The sequence below is a fragment of the Trachemys scripta genome, chromosome 14, assembly GCF_013100865.1.
Source record: "Trachemys scripta elegans isolate TJP31775 chromosome 14, CAS_Tse_1.0, whole genome shotgun sequence".
Lineage (NCBI taxonomy): Eukaryota > Metazoa > Chordata > Testudines > Emydidae > Trachemys > Trachemys scripta.
The window spans coordinates 29,104,594-29,125,800 of NC_048311.1; the positions used below are offsets into that span (position 1 = coordinate 29,104,594).

Consider the following 21,207-nt stretch of genomic DNA (forward strand, 5'->3'; position numbering starts at 1 on the left):
CCGTGGAGCGGGGGGGCCGTAGCACCCCGAGGCAGACTGGAGCACGAGGCGGGGCGGGGCGCTCCTTAAAGGAGAGGAGGCGGTTGGGCAAGGCAGACCCCTGAGGGCGGGGCGGGTTGCGGAGCCTTTTCACAGGGAGCAGAGCGGGGAGGACAGAACCGGGCGCCGTGGTCCCTTTAAGCGGGAGGCGAGGAATGTGTCGGCGGCTCCTTTCAGACGCTGACGGAGCGGCGCGTCCCCTTTAAGGTTACCGGGGTGACGGCTCGCAGTGAGAGCGAGGCGCATTGACGTCAGGTTGGCAGGCGATTGGCTGAGGTCGCTGGTTTCCGGTGGGATCCGCCGCCGCCGAGATCAGCGCCGAGGCCGGAGTCCGGGTCGGGGGCACGGGGCTGAGAGAGGCCGAGGGAGCCGCCCGGACCCCGCGGTGAGTCCGGGCCCCGCCTCGCCCCGGGAGGCTTCTGGGCGGGAGCAGGCCCCGGGGAGAGGCCGCTGGCCCCCCGGGGGAGCACGTCCGGAGCGGCGGGAGGCCTGGGGCCGGGGGCGAGGAGGCGGGACGCGGGCGGGGATGCCGCGCGGGGCGGGGGCGTGGAAGGCCCGGGGGAGGGGGACGGGGCGCCTGGGGCCGAGGAAGCCCCCGGGGGAGGGCAGGGCACTGATGGGGGAGGGGAGGAGAAGGGGGGCGATCTAGGGGGTGGGGGGGAGGGAAGAGCACTGGTGGGAGGTATGACGGGGGGGGGGCGAGGAAGGCCCGGAGTGGGGGAGGGCACTGGTGGTGGTGGGGCACCCAGGAGGTGGGGGAGGAGGGCAGGGCACTGGTGGGGCCCCCAGGAGGAGGGCACTGGGCAGGGCCTTGTTTTTTGGGGGGGGGACCTGCGGGAGGATGTGGCTGGGAGCAGTATAGCGGAGGTATGGTGTTATGGCCTTGTCTGGGAGCATGAGAATTGGGGGAGCTTTGCTATGTGTGTTTTGCGTGGGGTGGGGGAATCTTCACCCCCTGCGTGCACGTGCAGAAAGAGGAGGTTTAACTTGATTGACCCGCACCCCTGAATGGGAATCCTGGCTTATCTGATCCCTGGGAGAGGATCCCTGCCTCCTGCAGGGAATCAGACTTGGCAGGGTTACTTTTTCCACCTGAGTTGCAGGGACCCCAAGTTGGGGTAATTTGAAAGGAGGTTCCTTTATGTGCCGCACCGAACCCAGCCGATAAACCACAGAGCTGCCAAAGTTTTCTTTCACTGAAAGTGAGAAGGTATTATGGGAAAATGTTTAGCTTTTCAGGGTTTACATTGGATGCTTCAATAAAACGTTAAAAATCCATCCCCTTTCTGAAAAGGATTTTTGCAAAGATTTTCAATGAGACACTTCAAATTTCACTTTTTTAAATCTTTCTCCTTCAGACTGTTGCTGCTTATAAATCCAAAACTAATCTCAGAATGAGGGAATCTCCCTCACAAATGGATGAGGCTAATATTTCAGCTGCTGTTTGGGGGGATTCCCTCACCCCATGTGAGGAGCTTATTTTGTGGTTTGAATATATTCTGGTTGTTCTTCACATCAGGGTTCCATGTAGAGGCTTCAATTTTGGCACTGGAGATTGAACTAAAAATTAGAGATGGGATCAAGGTCCAAAATTTGGATCAGGATTTGTAACTCCCTGAAGTATGGGGTTGTTTAGGTTCTCATAGTAAAGTCATTGCAATTGTGTATGGTGGCTTTTTTTTAATACGTTTTATTGTTACAAAATGTAGAAAGTTCAAGGAAAAAACAGGGCTGGCTTGCTTGCTATGTACTCTATTGGCATTGTTTTTTCACAGTCGTCTCTTTCAGCCACTAGCGACTCATGCTTGCTGTCTATCAGCATCATGATGCTTTTTCCATAGACTCTAATTTGCGGGCTGTCATGGAGCCACAAAGTTACTCTTGGACATTTAATTAGGCTACTTATTGACCTTCAGCATGCAAGTTGTCAAAACAAAAGGGGTAACTGTAGAACTTTCAGGCAACCTTTCCTCAGTGTAAACCACGTGTGTGTTGCATAAACACTACAATGTAGCTGCTTCTCTACTTACTTTTGTTGAGATACCTGACAAGAATGCAACCTGTTTGAAGTGTTCTATTCCAAATTAACTTTAGTCCTCCTATAATCTCTAGTAGCACATTTCAAATGTAGTTAATGTTATATTGACTATATTGCTGTGTTTGTCAATCTCGTGCCTCAATGGAAAAACGTGTGTAATAGGACTGTAGCACTTGGATTTTTGCAGTGACTGTTCAGATATTAAACGTGCAACTTATTTTTTGTCTAAATTTTTTTTTCCCTCCCAAAAGCAGATATTGGGATCAGCACACTTCATTATAAATTCTCTACATATCCACAGCTGTCCCTATCTGTGCACCAGGTAACTTTCTTTACATGTGTTTTTATGTAACCTTTGAAAATGCCTTTTTATACATATTTTTACTTTAGCCTTTTCTCTGTTAACCTTTTTTGAGAGCAACTTGCATAAACAAAAATTGGATAAAGTAACACTTATGGAAATATTTACACACTGGAAGTTATGCTGCTAATAAATCCTATTAAGATCTGGCATTGTATGTAATGTTTTGAAATCGAATAGTTCTAATTACTGTGAGCATACTTCAGAATTAGTGTTTTAGTCTAAATGTCACCCCATTTTAGTTACTTTGAAGTAAAGAGCCATCTCCATTGGGCAAACATCTGTATTTCCATGGCTTCTATTAGCTGTTAAAGGCTACAATTACCAGGGAGCTGACTTTTGCTGTTATCTTAAGTGTCACCATACTTCAAATATTTTTAAAACTTGCCTCTGTGGTGTGAGAGGGACTTCACTGGGGCAGGAAATCTGGGCTATAATTGACAGCCTATGCCCACATGAGTGCATGTCTTTCAGAATGCTCAGGGGGCCAGGGTTGCTGAGTTTCATTCAGCTGGGGAGCGGGGGTGGGGAGTGCTCCTGTTGGGCCTGTGGGAATTTCTGTGGAGCAATCCAAGGTTCCCACTTCCTCCTAGATGCCAAGTACATCACCTCTCTGCATTGCTGGGCCAGAGCACAGACTTGGGAATTGAACATTTATTTTAATTAGTAGCCCAGCAGTAAGTTAGGGGTTTTCTTAAAGCAAGATCACTGCAACAAAAGTTAATATGAAGCATAGCTAGGCAGCATGTCAGCTGGATCATCCTAGTTCTCCATGTAGTTCATATAACTTTTTTTTCTTAAACAGCAGCAATGGCCGCCTCTAGCAGCAACACCAGCGAGGAGGAGCGTAGCCTCCGAGAATGCGAACTCTATGTCCAAAAACACAACATCCAGCAGCTTCTGAAGGACTGCATTGTACAGCTATGTACAGTCCGACCCGAGAGACCCATGGGATTCCTCAGGGAATATTTTGAAAGATTGGAGAAGGTAAAAATAAGTCTGTGGTGCTGGGGAGGAGAATGCATTTATTTACAGTCTCTCTCATAGTTACTTAAAATAAAGACTGAGATTCAGATTTGACCAATATTTTTTTTATTAGTAGTTTAAGTTTGAAACTGAAGTAAGGTATTTGTTTGGAAAAGAAAATGTCTTTTCTATAGCTAAATGCCAGTTGCTCACTAGTGAAGAGCATCCCTATAGCAACCAAAAGTATGCCCATATGATTTTGGGGGGGAGAGAAACTAGTAAGGAAACTGATTCAAGTTGGCTACTGAAAATAACATCTGTCAGTTTGATACTGGGGTCAATAGTGGGTCATATGGCCTGATTTATGATGACCTAAATGATTGAATTTATTTTTATGTACAGCCCTGAAGTATTTTAGTGACGGGCATTCAACTTTTATATTGAGGCTAATTAATTTTCTATAGTGAGTTGTAGATATAATATTGATGAGGGGGGGAAAAATAGTAATCCTAGCCAGACTTGTTCATTGAGAACTAACATTTGGTGACTTTCCTCTTGTACTTCAACTGAGACTTGTACCCATATTTCAGATAGGTAAACTTGTCTTTGCTTTCTGTCCTGAACTCAGTGTTTCTGTTAAATGGCTGGTACGTTCTGTCCCAGAGGTGAGCTAAATGATTCTTGCACACACCTTGTGTGAAATACTCTGGGCTCCTTGTGCATGGAAAACACTGTGTAAATATGATCCTCACATTCCAGTGTCCGCTTTTGAAACTAAGACTCGCCCCATTGAGTAATTCATTACCTAGTTCTTCTATCTGAACATCTTTACAGTAGCATTTTTATGTAAGGTGTGATTAAGGGCAAAACTTGGTGTAACTGATCTTTTCTACCAGCATATTTATATCCAGTACTTTTCTGTTGCCGGTTACTATCAGATATTCTGCATCTGCAAACCAATAGTCTTTGGTAAGTACTGTGGTGGCTATTGCTGTCACTTCACGTTCTATTCAGTTGCAGGCACTCTTCTCATTATTTGGATTCTGTAAATCCATATGTATGTTTTTCTCCTTATTCTAATTCATTTTTCCTAATAGTTTTTCCCTTCTGTACTTCAGTCTGTCGAATAGCGTAGATCAAACAGCATACAAACTGTGGCATCTGCCTTATGATTCCATCATGCAGACCACTGTTTAATTATTGGATCCATCAGTGAATGCTGCAGATTTTAATACAAACTCTACTATTGGGCACAATATCTGAAGAAAAACATCCCTTGTTTTGTGGCCAAGAACTGGGATAAACTTGTGTCAAACTTCCGACATTTTTAACCTGAATGTGTAGTTGTATCTTCAAGAATGGTCTCCATAAAATGCCTTTAGCAAACTACCCAACTCCTGTAAAGTTCACTGATTGTCAGTGTGGGGTTTGAGTTACTCTAATCACAAATAGATCCTAAATTCTGCATTTCAACACTTTTTAGTGTAACTATTTTGAATATTGCAAAATGATTACCTTTTATTGCATTTAGTTCACAGTATATAGCTAGAATAACTACTGGGACGTAAAAGGGGAAAAGACAAATGTTTCTGTGTAGTAGGCTAACATGCAGAGAATGCAATATTTAACCTGACAAAAGAAGTTCAAATTCCTTTTTAGTAAGACAACAGGTCCTGCTAGCTCTGTACTTAAGTGTATGTATTCGTCCATGTTGAAATAACGCAAGGTTTTTTTGTTTCAAATGTAATAAGCTGTATTCACTCTGAGTCCAAACCTGTAAGAAGGTTGAAAATAATAGTAGTTCAATATTTACATTTTCCCCTAAATGGATTTTTGTAAATTTCAGTAAAGGTCCTTTAGTACTACCAAAGATAAATCGCCATATATAATGTTAACTGATTCTAGTGCAATCACTGTATCTCTCTCATCTCAAATGAAAGCATGATATGAATTTAAACACTTTGCTTGTCTTGAAGTCCATTTTTATATGCAGACTTGTATTTAAAAAACAAAAAAAGTACTCTTCTCTAACTAGTTTCATCCATTGGGCCCACGGATTCTAAACTTGGCCTTAGTCTAACCAGGTGTCATAACGCCTAAAAAGCTATCAAATAACAGGTCAGCAAAGATTTAGTCTAGCACAGGATGTCCTCTGACATCTGTGGCTGAAGAGCACAAGTGCTAAGCACTATTATTAATCACCTTCAACTTCTGGGTGAGTGAAGAGATTTGTGAAGGAATGTGGCCTTTGGATCTTAAGTTCTATTTTGTCAGAGATGCATCTTGACCTATCTGTTGATATACCCCTGTAACCCTGTTAAATGGGGGAAGATAGAGGCTGCTGTAGCAATATGGACAAAAAATATACTAGTAAGAAACATTACTTTAAAAATTGAGGCTAAATATATAGCTGAAGTAAAGATCACTGTTCAGCTCTTCCTTTCTGTAGTTCTATATTTTCTGATTACCTCTTCCACATGATGTATCTCTAACCATGATTCATTAGTTTACATCTTAAAAAATTAGCTTCCATCTGTTTGAAAAACTCTGTGTCAAAACTTTATTTATTTTATATATATATAAAATTTATTTTAAAATTCCTGCGTCCATCTTATCTATAGGAATTCAAGCCTTTCTTCCTCCTATAAAAGTAATTTGGTGAAGAATGCTTCCATATGAAGCATTTAAATAAATAAAATGTCCATGTAGTTGGTCTGTGTGTGGCAGACTAAGACCTTTTGTGTGTGTTCTACTCTGCAAACATGTGACTGACTTAACACCAGTGAAGAATGATAAGTTACTAGCTACACAATGCTGTGCCTGGCCTCATACTCTGGCTTATGAGCTGTAGAAACTTTGTGTAGATAATGCAAAGGTCACTATTACAGTCCATTAGGTAATTGTTAAAAAATGGGCATAACTGTCCATGGGGAGAAGTACACTTTTTAAAAAAAATACTGTCAATATATAACTGTAATAAAATTGTTTTTGTAATTGTCCTGTTCCCCTGTGCTGTGCCATGCTCACACTCTCCCATGCTTAGGAATTACAGGGCACTTGACACAGTGAGTGACTTATGTACAAAACACGGGCACAATGAGGTTATTTCCCTTAAATTCACCTTGCTGTTGTGGATTTAGAGGAGATCTTTAACATTCCTTGTTTAGCATTAAGCCATCAAATGCTAACTTTTTTCCCAGATGTCTAGAGTGGCATGCTGATTTGCTGGCATCCATTAGAAGTACAGATTGCACAGAAGCAAAGGAGACTACTGAGTCACTTAATGAGGTTTGGGTTCAGAAGTATTTAAAATATCTAACTGTGCAGTCCGATAGTTCTGAAACTGAAAGAGTACTTCCTATAATGGCTGATTTAAAAATGTTAGTTTTGTTCCTAGATAGAACTCTACTTCAGAATACTGTGTGTGTATATATAATTTTTTTTTTATAATGTACACATTATACAGACTTGTATTACAATTTCTAGATATTTGGTCATGTAACAATTTTTTTTTAAATTAACTGTTAAATGTTCTTTGCTTGACTGTCAACAGTAAAATGTTCTAAATTGACTCTAATGCCATCATTTTTTGTGTGAACTGATGGTGTGAACAGTTAAGACCCCAGTCCTGGAAGCTGTCAGAGCAACTTGCAAGATCAGGGTCCAAGTCAGCAAATGACACCTTAATACAGGCTTAATGCATAAGTTGCCTTCACTGATAAAATTGTCTTCTTTTTTTTTTTTTTTTTTTTTGAGGAATGTGACATCCCAGTAATTATATGGTTATTCTCTTGCCAGTCCCCATGCAAAACGTTTCTGTCCAATATCTAGCTGCAATATATAGCCTTTATAAACTGAGGAGGAAAAGTGGAGTTTTTATGACCTATTATCACAAATTGTGATTAGATTGTAAACTCTCTGGGGCAAGGACTGCCATTTACTAAGTTTGTACAGGGCCTAGTACAGTGGCTTTCTGCTCTACAGTAGCCTAAACGTCTCAGCTGATATAAATGACTTAACACCTGAAACTATAAAAGGGATGCTAATTAAAATACTACTTCTGTCTGGTATAACATCTTTGATCGCTGAAAGAGAGTAATTTAGCAAGATACATTTCTACCTCTTCAGTTTTATTTAGTAAATTTGAAAGCATTTAGTGTATAGTTAGTTTCACTGTGTCCCCTGTATCATAAGTCAGTTACCCTATTGTTTGGACCTTTCACATGGGAGAGAAATCATATTTTTAAAAAAGAGAATATGAGTGTTGAATGACAAGATTTGGAAGGGTAATTTATACTTTCAGTACTCCTAACTCTTAAATTTACTGGACTTCAAGTTGTGTTCCTCCTGATATGTCTATAGTATTGGAACAAACAGAGTGGACCTTGTGTCACAGATAAATAGATACACATACTCAGAATATACATAGAAAGTTGTGTTTAAATTGTATGAGTATCCTTGGAAGTGGGCTGTGGAAATTGAGTGAATGTTTGCAGATGTTGTCATTATATATGCCATATAAAGGATGCTGTCAAATACTGTAGTTTTAAACCCAACCCTTATGTTATTGAACTATTTTTAACAAAACCTGAGTGTAATGGACTCTTCCCTAAAAATAGAAAGAAATAAGTTTAAATATCCCGCAGCTCTTTGAAACATCACACATTATTTCATTCACTTCCTGCTTCTCATGGAGGAAACTGACTAAGCAGACCAGTGGAGTTTCTTTGGCCAGCAAAGAAGCATAAAATGTAAAGTCGCTGTAATGTTTATCTGATTTTTCTTTCCAAAGCACTCTGGTTATACATAGCATTTAAGTGTCATTGCATGTATATCCGGAGTGGAGGATGGCAGCCAAGCAGAACTCTGCCCGGCGGTACATGGGAGGGGAGAGTTCGGTCAAGGACGTTGGATCAGAGCCTGCAATTAAAAGTGCCCTGGGATCCAGGCACAGCAGATGGTTCCTCAGTTTTTAAGGTCTTATCCCAAAGTCCTATACCAAAATGCTTGGAAAACTTAGCTGAAGCTGTCATGATTTTAAATAGTTTGGTACCACTTCTGGTTCTAGCAATATCAAATCTGCTACTTAATTCATTGTCTACACTGCAGCTAGCAGTGTGATTATTGCAGCACTGGTGTTGGCTTGAGCCAGCCACGTGAGTGGAGATCCAGGGCATCAGGCAGGCGTGGACGCTCTCAGCTAGCCTGAGCCACTGCCAGTGCGGCAATGTCCACACTGCTATTTTTGGTGCGCTAGCTTGAGCTGAGCTAGTGGAAGTCTGTCTGCCTGCACTAGGAATAGCGCCTCCTACTTGCAGTGTAGACATACCCTGAGTCAACTTCTTCAGTGCATATATGTTATACTTAAAGTACTACACAGGATCTTTTCAGGGAGGATAAGGCAAAGCGTCACATTTATTGGTAATACATGTATCAATCAACACTGTATCTTATGCATATGATATATATTGCGCACACACACACTCCGTCTTGTTACCAACTAGTTGCTCCCCTTAACTTCACTGGCCAGGTGAGTTAGATGGGGGAGAGGTGGAGCTGGGCTTCTGTTGATCCGGATCAATGCTCCGATGTTGACAAGACGAGACCCGGGATCCTCTACAAGACACTTCACATTTATAGCAGCTGCCCTCTCATGCAAATCTATACCAGATGCAAAATCTGTGTCAGTTGGTCATCCTTGGCGCTTCCTTCTGGGTGTTGTCTTAAGGCTGCCACATTTATTTTCAAAGAGGGTGTTTTCAAAAGAAGGTGCTCCCTTCTAACTCCCAAGACCCTCAATATGTCTGATCTTCTTTAATGAGCTCACTTGACAAGTTCTATTATTCTTGAATCTGGCTTCCATCCCCTCTCCCACTGTTGCAGCTGTCTGGAGGTGCTTGTCTTCCATGCCTTGCTCATTCATACCTCATTCATTCAACAGGGCAATTGATTAAAAGTAGGGAGATCTTATTCTACTCCTAGCGAAAAGACATTTTTCTTCTACCTTAACTATCCTCGGGGACTATAACATTATACCAAGGCTCAATAGAAAGTTTATATATAAGGATTTGATGCAGAGTTCCTATATCAAAGGACTTGATACAACTTTGTATGAAAATAGAGGTGTTATATGGAAAGACTTAATACAAGGTTATATGAAGAGGCATAATACAAAGTCATATGAAGATGATAGTTATGCGAAGATGCTTAATGCAGAGATTTATCTACATATAGAGGAACCAGTAGTCTGGGTGACTGACTAGCTAGATTTAACTTTATTTCAGTTCTAATAGTCTGGTGAATCTCTCACTCATTCAACTTGACAAGTGATCAGTATGGAAAATATATAACTCTTTTATTAAAAAAAAGCTAACAAATCTGTTGCTTGGAATGTAAACCAATGGCTGGATTTATGAACACTAACATCCACCCAATAACTCATTTATGTTTCTGTTAAAATAACCTAAGGTTATTAAATACCAACTTGGTCAATGACTTGACCTTGTTTTCTAGCTGCTTCTGTAACATGGTTTTCTGGGTAACTGCTCTTCTGTCTTCGAAAGCAAAAAAAAAACCTCAGTCCAGGGAAAAACTACTGGGCTCACTTGTTGAATACATCCTATGCAAGCAGCAGCACTTAAAAAGCCGAGTTCCTCCATTGTGTGTTGGTTACGTCATAAGAATGGGGTGAAAGTGCCAGTTTATTTTAATAAGGGAAATAGATTTTGAATGACTCTTGTGTCTGTTAGGCTGCTGTGTTTTAAAGCAGCAGTACTGTTATAGAAGTATCTTCCCAGCTGCCGTAGTATGAGATTAATAGTAGAGAGGAATCTCTTATGTTGGCAGACTGAACTGGAATATGATATGTAACTACATTTTTACCCTTGGATTATGTGACACGGAAACATCTCCTTCCTGTTTAGGAGGAAGCAAAACAGTTGTTGATTCAACAGAAATCTGGGTCACGCTCAGACTCGCGTGAGGATGAAATCTCTCCTCCTCCACCTATGAACCCTGTGGTGAAGGGCCGAAGAAGACGTGGGGCCATCAGTGCAGAAGTCTACACAGAAGAGGATGCTGCATCATATGTTAGAAAGGTGACCTACACTTTAACCATTCCCAAACCCATGCAAATCTCAGCTTTGGTCATATCTAGGCCTCTCTGTTATCCAGGGGCCATATTGCTGTCCTCTGTGAAAAGCCCTGTTTGTTGCCTCAGTGACGTTACATAAATGCATACCAAACCACTGCAGCTTTGTGCATGATTTCTGGATAGTACCCAGCTGGTGTGGCCTTGCTAACCCACATGGTAGGGCTACAAAGCAGTCATGCTGAGCCATGCATGTTGTTTACTCTGGGTTGTAGCCTGTGATGCACGGTAACAAGGCTTTGGTTTCACTTGAGCCATTCCTACTTCTGGACAAACTACATCCTGGTTCCGCTGTCTCACTCCATAAAATCTTTGGCTATGTTTCCTCTTGTTTCTCGTTTCTGGCAGAATTTCAGTACAGTGCACCATTCTGGTGGAGCAGATTTCTTCCATCTTTTATGGGTATATTACTACTTGTTTTGAGCAAACCCAGGTCAAAACAGATCCTTGGTGTCTGGGAGAAATTGCAAACTTCAGCATGGAATTATATCGTTAACCTTAAGAGATCACGTATGCTATTCTCTTTATACTGACTCAAACAGATCTTTTAAAAAAAAAAAAAAAAAAAAAAATTGACAAGCTTTTCCTTTTTCTACAGCACTTGAAAGAAAAAATGGGGCCATACAAAATGTTGGCTAATGTTGTTTTATTGCAGTAATTGGATTCATTTAGTTGGCCAACTAACTGCAAAGATTTTTTTTCTTCAACATTTGTAATCAGAGTTGCTTTGGTTTTGATTATGCTCTAGGTTATTCCTAAAGATTACAAGACTATGGCTGCTTTGGCAAAAGCAATTGAGAAGAATGTGCTGTTTGCCCATCTTGATGATAACGAAAGAAGGTAGGAGCTAATCTCTTAATTTGGCTCTGCTTTGCTATCAGTATGATTTCACTGTCGCTTTTTTAAAGCTTTTAGTGTTTTAAAGAACAAACATTCTAAACAAATCACAACATGCGAAACTGAACAGCTTTATGGGATCAGTCAGTCCAGCCACATCAACAACTGGAGAGATCCTGAAGAATCTCTCTCAAATGTCAGTACTAACACCTGTGCATAGAACAGGCAACCAAACTAATGATAACTTTGAAAAATCTCTTCCAGTGACATCTTTGATGCTATGTTTCCAGTCACCTACATTGCAGGCGAGACTGTGATCCAGCAAGGTAAGTGACAATGCTTGCATTGATAACTAAACAATTTGTAGGTTGTGAGAAGATTCTGGATCTATGGGTTTGTTGTTCTGCTCTTACGGCTGTAAGAACGCTTGTTGGTAGACCTTGCTTGCTTTTTACGTGAACCACAACTTGCGTTGGGGTTGGGGGTGGGGAGGGGGGAAAGGAGAGTGGAGCCACTGCAGGTAGTCCCTGTCTGTATCAGCAGCTTAAACTCTTCTGATGGTTCTAGAGTATACTGGGTGAATTTACTGGGGAGAGGTAAGGCTGCTGCTCTCTTTCACAACAGCAGGTGTCCCTTCCTCAGGTAGGATGAGGAAATGTGCCTGTGGTGACACACTTTTCCAGAATAAAATAGGCAATGCACATTTTTTTTTTTTTTTTAGCCCTATTGAGGCATCTTCTGGCAGGCCTGGTACTGAGGGTTAACGGATAAACCCCCAAAGTGCCTTTTTAATATTCCTCTGCCATTTTTATAAAACACGAATCACTTTACAGTTTTTTTAACTGAATTTTGTATCTTTTTTTTTTTTTTTTTTCCCCTTTAGGTGATGAAGGAGATAACTTCTACGTTGTCGATCAAGGAGAAATGGATGTAAGCTTTAATAATGGCTGAGATTTTAATTGTATTAACTGCAAATGTATCTATCCCTTGCAGAAATACTGGTAACATCTTGAGGCCATTCTTTGTGTGGAAACGAGAACTTATTTTTTCTCTGGCCGAACTGTTCTGTTATCCGTTCTTTCGGGATATTCCTTTAGAACAGGATCCTTCTCAAGAAAGCTTATTTTGTCTGTTACTCTTTGCTCCTTTTGAGCCGCTCCTGTGGATGTGACTGCCCAACTGCGCAGAACATGGTCATCCTATATTGTGTGACTCCAAATGAACAGTTTGAATGCTGACAAAATGTTTCATGCTGTATCAGCACAGAAACAAAGGGAGAGGGAGTATTACCGGGGTAATCAATGATTTATTTATTTATTGTCAAGATCCAACTTTCTTGGTCAAGGTATAGTCAAGGTCCAGACTCCAGAGACAAAAATAACAATAATGCTGATAATAAGTAAATAGGCTTTTGCAGTCCATTCAAAAGCATCTGGCTCACCTATTGACTAACTCCTGTAGTTGAGGCACAGGACTAGTAAAGACAGACCTGGGTTTTATCCAATTTTTGCCATAACCTCTTGTGATCTTTTCTCTGTTTCCCAAGCTGTAAAATTGAGTTAATACTTCACAGGTCTATCAAGTTCTGAGACTTAAGTTCACAAATCCTTGGATGAAAAATGGAACATACCTACGAAGAAGTATTGTGATAGTACATACAAAGACAGTTCTTTCCCCCAAAGTCTTTGAAATCTCAGTACATGGTGCCAAATTCATGATTAAATCTCCGGTCTTTCAGGAGTGATCTAAACTAGAATATTTCCCTGTGTAATATAGTCTAAAAATATAGCACAGAATAAGAGGAAATTTTAAAGTATCTTTGTGGCCAGTTGTTTGCCCTTGTTGACCAATATGTATTTCCTTTCAGGTATACGTGAACAACGAGTGGGCAACCAACGTTGGTGAAGGTGGCAGCTTTGGAGAACTTGCCCTGATTTATGGAACACCCAGAGCAGCAACTGTCAAAGCAAAAACAAATGTGAAATTGTGGGGTATTGACAGAGACAGCTATAGAAGAATCCTTATGGCAAGTTTTTTTGTTTTGTTTTGAACGTATGGGTTGTGCAGTTAATTCAAGGTAGCATATTTACTAAACAGAAATGTCTTTTTGTGACCTTGAGTGATCATTCCAGTTACTCCTGGTCACTAGACCCTCTGTCTGCGTTGGACTGCAGAGGGACTCGTATCTTGGATAAAAAGAAACTTTCTTAGGGCTGGTCTACACTGGCGGGGGGGTCGATCCAAGATAAGCAACTTCAGCTACGCGAATAGCGAAGCTGAAGTCGAAGTATCTTGGATCGAATTACCTGGGGTCCAGATGGCGTGGGATTGATGGCCGCGGCTCCCCCATTGACTGCGCTACCGCCACTCGCTCTGGTGGAGTTCTGGAGTCGACGGTGAGCGCGTTCAGGGATCGATATATCGCATCTCGTTAAGACGCGATATATATCGATCCCAGATAAATTGATTGCTACCTGCCGATACGGCGGGTAGTGAAGACGTACCCTTAGGTCATGACTAGTAACCATGCTGTCATTCACACAGATTTTGTGTGCGTCTGGCAAGAAGAGGAGAGAGAGATTTTGAGTGTCTTGTTAGACCAAGACAAATCTTAAATTACAAATGCAGTGTTTTAAATATCAGCACAGATACCATAATAATCAATCTGCTATAACAGTGTGATTGCTCTTGTTGGACTTTAATTCTCCTACTCTGTCTTAGCCTGCCACTTTGCTGGTCTGTGTTTAAATAGTCCTAAGCGACTACAGTCAACCACGTATAATAGTTATACAGCCTAGAATAAACATGAGGCTGATCCAGCAATCCTTACTCCTGCCAGTAGTCCTTAAACTCCAGCATTATTACTCCCATGAGTAAAGGTTGCAGTATTGGCCTATAAATTATGTAAAACATTGATCATAATGGATATGGGCAAATCTATAACGCTTTTCAAAGTTCATTACAAGTAGAATACTTTTTAAAAAAAAAAAAGCATTTAGGGACAATATATTGTGCAAGCCTTTGCCTGAGTGCCTTCTGAGAGGTGCTGAGCACTCGGATCTCACCAAAGTCAGAGATTTGAAGGCACTGACACTTAGCAAATTTTGGTCTCTTAAAACAGAATATACACCTCTACCCCAATATAACGCTGTGCTCAGGAGCCCAAAAAATCTTACCGTGTTATAGGTGAAACCGCGTTCTATCGAACTTGATTTGATCCACCAGAGCGCGCAGCCCTGCCCCCCCGGAGTGCTGCTTTACCGCGTTGTATCTGAATTCCTGTTCTGTCGGGTCGCGTTATATCTGGGTAGAGGTGTATTAAGTCTTGTTGAATTGTGTGGCCTTTTTTGTGGCTTATCTTTAACTTTAAAACTACTACAAAATAGGAGTAGAAAATAAAAGCTTATCTTGGTGATTGTCTGGATATTTTTTTTTTTTTTTTTTTTTTACAGGGCAGTACATTGAGAAAGAGAAAGATGTATGAAGAATTCCTTAGTAAAGTATCTATATTGGGTGAGTGAGAAGGTTTCACTTTAAACTTGGATGTAATGGCGGATTGTAATGAGGTGGATACCCAGTTACCCATCTTTAGTGGTAATCTGTTAAAACCAGTTCCGTGTGTGCTGCTTTTTTTGCATAATCCTAAAGCAATGTCTACACTACACTTATGTCGGTGTAACTTATATTGCTCAGGGGTGTAAATAAGCCCTCCCCCTCCCCCAAGCTACGTAAGTTTCACCAGGCTAAGTGCCGGTGTGGACAGTGTTATGTCAGCGGAAGAACTTCTCTTGCCTACAAAACTGCTGCTGCTGTTGGAGTGGATTATTTAGGTCGAGAGGAGAGTTCTCTCCCATTGTCTTACAGCAGCTTTCTAGTATAGCTGCTCTAAGTTCTCTAGTGTAGCCGTAGCCTAAGATCATTATTATTAAGGTCTTGATTTTTACAAATGGGTATTACCAGAGAGAGAGTAATGTTTTGAGCATGGGAACAGATACTGCATGATGCATACTAAAAGACTTGGACTGTTGACTTTGTTTAGAATCTCTGGACAAGTGGGAGCGTCTCACTGTAGCTGATGCCTTGGAACCGGTACAATTTGAGGATGGACAGAAAATTGTGGTGCAGGGAGAACCAGGAGATGAGTTCTTTATTATCTTAGAGGTGAGTGAATGTTACTTCTGCTTAGTATGGTGAGTTACACAAAACGAAACACCGGGTTCTAGGAGTTTATTTTATTCTCCTTGTGTCTGTAAAATTCTGAGAATGATGTGACTCAAACTTACACTTTTGGGTGCCCAGGCAAGGTGAATGTAAACTTGCTTTGCTGTTTTTACAAATAGCACTTCCAAGAGAGTGAGGTAGCTGGTCTAGCCCGTAAATCAACCCACTCAAGTACCTGTTAGCCAAGGGAATTGGAAACCCACCAAAAGAGGATGTCTAGGGTGTAAAACTGTTCTGGTCCTATACCTGAAAGTAGCTGTAGGTGTTCGGGTAGGTGCTATAGTGCGGGTACATGCTATAGTGCGTCTCTAGATAAGCAAGCATCTCCAGAAACTGCCTTGCTAGTTTCATAATAGATGAACCACAATATTTCTAATCACCTATTTTTTAAGTTGTCTTGATAATCCATAGTATCACCCTCCCAGACCTGCACTATTTCCCTAATTTTTTTGAATACAGAAGAATAGAACAGGAGATGGCTAGTAATGTTTGTTATTGGTTCCATTATCTCTTGAGTGTTTCCTGCTAATCAAATTATAAGATGCCTGTAAAATAACAAAGAAGTCAGTAGGAATTCTAAGATGCATGGAAGTACCATCCTAAGGGGATTTAAAGGAGAGACCCAGAGGACCTTTGTTTTAATATGAATGGATAGTGAAATATACGTGGAAGTGTGTAATGGGGCTTTTAATGGATAAGACACTTCCTGTATGACACACTGCAATGAAGCTGAGTTCTTGTGGAAGTTAAGATGTTTCAAATGATATTGGCAAACTCCTTTTACTAATAACTGACTTATTAAAGGGCACAGCTGCAGTATTGCAGCGGAGGTCGGAGAATGAAGAATTTGTTGAAGTGGGAAGACTGGCGCCTTCTGATTATTTTGGTGAGTTACATTGCTGCAGGTGTAACTGGCTGCACTGTTGTCATTGTGTGTCTCCATAGCTGTGTGATATCTCTTACTGTGGGTTAAGAGGGTGGTAGTAGCAGGATGGGTTTGGTTATTTGTCAATTGTTTGAGAATATTTGTTTTGATTAACTACACTGTGATAATCCTTTTGAGTACCATGTAAATGACTAAAAGCTCAGCAGCCCCTGTATTGTGGAAAGGTGGTACCATCTCCTTTAGTTCCAAGGTCTCAACCATCTTCCATTATGAAGACCTCTTTAGCCTCTGTATTTTTAGCTTAAAAATTGATACATTGATAGCAAAGGAAAATATTTAGTTGGGTAGAATATAACATTTATTGATTTATGGAAAACTATGTAAATTGTTTCAAATGAAGTCTTTCATGTACATACACATTTTCTTCAGAAGGGCTTTAATGTTTATATGTTGCATCTGTTAAGGTTGTGACGAAATATAGTCTTAAAATATAAAGAAATGTATATTTTGAGGGTAATGTAAAATTGGATGTTCTTAACTGTAAATCCCTTTGCTTTTTGAAGGGACACTAACTTGATTGTGGGGTTTTTTGTTTTGGTTTTTTAATATGTTGACTGACTTTTTTTTTTTTTTTTTTTTTTTTGGGTCCAGCCCTCTTTAAATAGTGTAAATAGTTTTGAGTTGTGTCCGTGTTTGCTTTATTTTTAACTCCTCTGCTGAGGTTTAAAGAAATATATCTTGGAATGGCTTCAGAGCAATGCCAAAAGTGCACAGGCCTGCACAAAAGGAAGGGAGAGGGAGAGAAGAAGCCTACCTATGGCCTATTCCGTTTTTCAGCTTTGCTAGTACTTTAATCAGCATTTAGCCTCTTGGAGAGCCTGAAGAACATGCAGAGGAGTAGTAATTGCAGGGTCCTCAGGCAGATGCATGAAACTGGAAGTGCAACTTACTATCAAAAAACCATTGGGGTTGAGTATATGCAGAGTAATCCGGGGAAAAATGTCTATTTCCTCAAACTCGTCACGGTAGTATTTGTAGGGGTTACTGTTGCTGCATATAGGTACAGAATATTCGGATGGAAATAGAACTGCCAAGTTGAACATGTCTCTGTTCTAGGTATTTAGGGTGTGTGATAGGTAATTGTGGTGGTACTTAACAACTGTAACAGGTTTTTGAGACACAGCCTTTTGACTTTCTATTTTTTCTTAAATGGGAAGCTAGAGGTTTCCCGATACGGGATCTCCATTACCCCACTGCCAAAGCATATCTAAACTAAGGGAACTGTTCTCTCTCAAATTAGTAGTTATAGATTTCAGAGCTGTTTGTATTCAAATGGTGCTTTGTTCGTTTTTACGTTAAAAAGATGTCCTTTGATACCAGGTTCTACAATCTTTATGTATTGATAAGATAAATAAACAGTCATTTCTACATGTTAATAACTATGCAGGTGCATTACTGCAAATGGTTACTTTTTTGTTAACCATTCATTCACTAGAAAAATGACTCGGACCTCCTATGAATAGTGAAACCGGTACAAAAAGACAGTGCAGCAAACTGTCCTGAACACCCCAGAATATCCCCCATTTTTTTCGAATACAAGTCTAATTTTATAGACACTATTCTTGAAGCAGCCGACTTGACAATCCCTTGAATGGTTTCTAAACTGATTTCATATTTAATACAACTCTATTCACGGATCTTTCTGATCAGTGCTAAAAACCCGGCGTTTTCTTCTCTGCACTCTTGTAGCCGTTTTAAATAGTGTGGTAGCTACAGTTCTTTTAACCGTGTTCTCCCTTTCTGTCGTCCCAGGTGAAATAGCTCTATTGATGAACCGTCCTCGTGCTGCCACAGTCGTTGCTCGTGGCCCGTTGAAATGTGTAAAGCTTGACCGACCCCGATTTGAGCGTGTCCTGGGTCCGTGCTCGGATATTCTCAAACGAAACATCCAGCAGTACAACAGCTTTGTATCCCTGTCTGTCTGAAATTTTGCTCCCTCTCAGATACATGCTTCACGAATGCAGACTGCTTTATTCCCTTGTGCAGAGCCACACGGCCACTGGCATTTGCAGCTTCCTGTCTGTTTAAAGAAAAATTGCTTTATCAAAGCATCGTTTTTATTTTAGAGCATTAGTTCTGTGCTCGCTCTAGCCCGTTAAATAGACAGAGGTCTATGGAGACTTTTGCTGTTACTGCTTCTCTCTATGCAATGTCTAGTGTCCGAGTTGGGCCATTGCTGCCTTGCTTGTGGGTGAAGAGCTCTCCTGGCACCCAGCCAATTGCCATAGAGTAAGGATGTAACAGTGGAAAATATTTTTTTTTACAGATACTTTCCAAATTGTTCATATTTTTAGCCTGTGGTCCTAATCTACTGTATTTCTTTTCAAAAGAGAACTGCCCTTATAATTGAGCTTCTGTAGATTTAAATTTTCTGGGTACTGTAATCCTCAGTTCAATCCTGAGGCATCCGCTGCTAGTACAGCCACAGTTGGAAGCTAGCAGTCGCTCTGTACCCTTGTCTACTGGTTCAGGATTGCTTGGTTATGTTCTGTCAGGTTTCATGTAAAAGCTTTTAAGGTTTATAGTTCTGGTCAACTGCTGCCGATATTACTTAGTTCCCTGACTCTCACTGCAACTGATCTTTGCCTGTCTTGTTGTCAGCTGTGGATTCACCCCTCTAGATCATACCTGTTCATAACCATAGCAAAACTTTGGGTTAAACACTTCAGTCACTTGTCCTTAGACTGGCACAAGAATTGTACAACGACCCAGCTAGTGCCAAATAGAAGTTTGTGCTCCGGATGCAGTGCAGGAATTGGAAGCGTACATTGTTTTGCCCTGTAACTTTTGCTTGCTACTTATTTCACAGTTGACTCTGTCCTTCAAAAGGTTCTTTGCTCAGTTAACTCCTTGGTACCCGGGAAACTATTTTGTCTGTTCACAACCAGCATCAGATGCAGGGTGGAGCAGCTAGCCCAATGAGATGAATGGGGATGCTGGGGAGAATGTGAGGCAGAAAAAGTGAATGTTCTGGTTATTTCTGCTACTCTATTGTTTTAAGTATATATATATTTTTAAACCAACCAGAAGTTATTTTACCTTTTTAGTTTTCATTTTAAAGTTAGTCTGAACACACATACTGCGTCTTCTGTTTCCTGCCCAGCTTTTCAGATTCACGTGAGAAAATATTTTACATATTTTTGGAACCTGTTGCTGAGTCTTAAATGTATTTCAGTATTTACCAGCTTTGTGTTGTATTATTCTGTGCATACCAATATTACCCAACAAATTTGACTGAATTCCACAGTTCAATAATGTAGGCAACTTAAGGCTTCCTTTAAACTGTAATTTATATAAACTAGAGTAGGGTTGTATTTGGGAGTGACAGCAAGCATTTTTGTATTCATTATGCAACTGTTTCTAATGATGGATCCCTTCTTTTTTCCTTTCTGAGGTAATTGGACATGGTAGACTAGTTTCCAGGCTGGTAGACATTTTAAAAATGTCTGCTCATCAGACATAAATACAAAGTTGAGGGTATCAGGTCTTTGCGGTTTTAGGGATATATCAGAGTCCACAAATTCCCTGTGATTGGATTAATTGTAAAATGCTTACATTGTGTGAACTATTTGTTTTTCAGAAGATCTTTGAGTGGAGGATTTCTATCAGTGCTCTACAGGAGTAAACAAAACTAGTTTTCTAAAACTGTTTTCTTCAGTTTTCGGTCTAACTAGGTTTTTTCTTCATATACTTTAGTTACTTTGAAGCTTGATTTGATCCTTGTTGAAGCACCAAAAAAACAAAACCACCTATGTAAACTAGTTAGAACTCCACAAAAAAATGCACATTTTTTTATATAAGGCTTTCTAATCAAGTTTCACTATTGCATCTTTTTAGCTTGCTGTTTACTCCCTTTTGTAGTTTTACCTACAAGATTAAGATAAACCAGCTAAGTCTGAGTTAAATATTAATCACAGTTATAGCTTTACCTTTGTGTGCAATTTAAATATGTTTGAACCCACAATTTTGGCATAGTTTGCCTTAGCTAACATTCAGGGCTTTAGAAGTAATCTCTTGCTAGGTCACCTTTAGCAAATTTATGAAGTCTACTGCCCTAGAGAGCTATAGTCAACCAGAGGACCATTTTTGTATTGTTATCTGACTATATAAGTCTGATGTACTGTATGTGCTAATATATTATTATTCCTTTTGTTATAGATTGTCCTAATGGCAGGTAAAGCAATAAAAATGATTTAAATTCTTAAATGCAATCTGTCTTTTTTTCCCCCCTTGTATCTTATTTTGCTGTGGTGTTCAAGGATGAATTGTTAATCAGTTGTAGGAAGCTAAGTAGCTTAATACATTAGCTTTTTACCTCTGCAGACTTGAGTTCAAATCACAGCTTCTCACAGATGAGAATTCCCTTCACAGCAGTTACCTTGTGGTCTGTTTATATAGCTAGCAAAGCTGTTCCTCTTGGACACATAACATCTTGATTTTTTTTGGAGCCCTGACCATTCTCAGTTGTCTGACTCCAATCTGTTCACAGGTATTTGGTGCACACAACATCTAATAGAATAAATGCTTGTAAAATCTGTGTCTTGTGCCTCTTCTCCCTTCCCCTAATCTAGCTACTACTGACCTCGCTTTACCCCATTCAAGATAGCAAACTGTTGACCTGGTCTCCATTATTGGAGCTCATAAGCTTC

General features: G+C 40.5%; 1 protein-coding gene across 4 annotated transcripts; it reads left to right on the forward strand.

Annotated features, from left to right (window-relative positions):
• Positions 1-266: 266 nt before the first annotated feature.
• Positions 267-20,756, forward strand: PRKAR1A (protein kinase cAMP-dependent type I regulatory subunit alpha). Of its 4 annotated transcripts, none has more exons than XM_034789267.1 (12): positions 267-424; positions 2,332-2,399; positions 3,244-3,425; positions 10,328-10,501; positions 11,303-11,394; positions 11,656-11,717; positions 12,275-12,321; positions 13,259-13,417; positions 14,844-14,904; positions 15,431-15,552; positions 16,417-16,498; positions 18,311-20,756. In XM_034789267.1, exons 3-12 carry the CDS (start codon positions 3,249-3,251, stop codon positions 18,481-18,483), a joined length of 1,149 nt encoding a protein of 382 aa, XP_034645158.1. In that variant the 5' UTR covers positions 267-424; positions 2,332-2,399; positions 3,244-3,248; the 3' UTR covers positions 18,484-20,756. The 4 variants fall into 4 exon arrangements, with proteins under 4 accessions (XP_034645158.1, XP_034645160.1, XP_034645159.1 ...); XM_034789269.1 differs by having other exon boundaries at positions 3,247-3,425; XM_034789268.1 differs by having other exon boundaries at positions 286-424; positions 2,329-2,399.
• The last annotated feature ends 451 nt before the right edge of the window (positions 20,757-21,207 follow it).

Coding starts and splice junctions, on each gene's coding strand:
- PRKAR1A (XM_034789267.1), top strand. CDS start 3,249: ATGGCCGCCTCTAGCAGCAACACCAGCGAGGAGGAGCGTAGCCTCCGA. Junction 11,718..12,274: donor CGAGACTGTGATCCAGCAAG/GTAAGTGACAAT, acceptor TTTCCCCTTTAG/GTGATGAAGGAGATAACTTC. Junction 16,499..18,310: donor GGCGCCTTCTGATTATTTTG/GTGAGTTACATT, acceptor CTGTCGTCCCAG/GTGAAATAGCTCTATTGATG.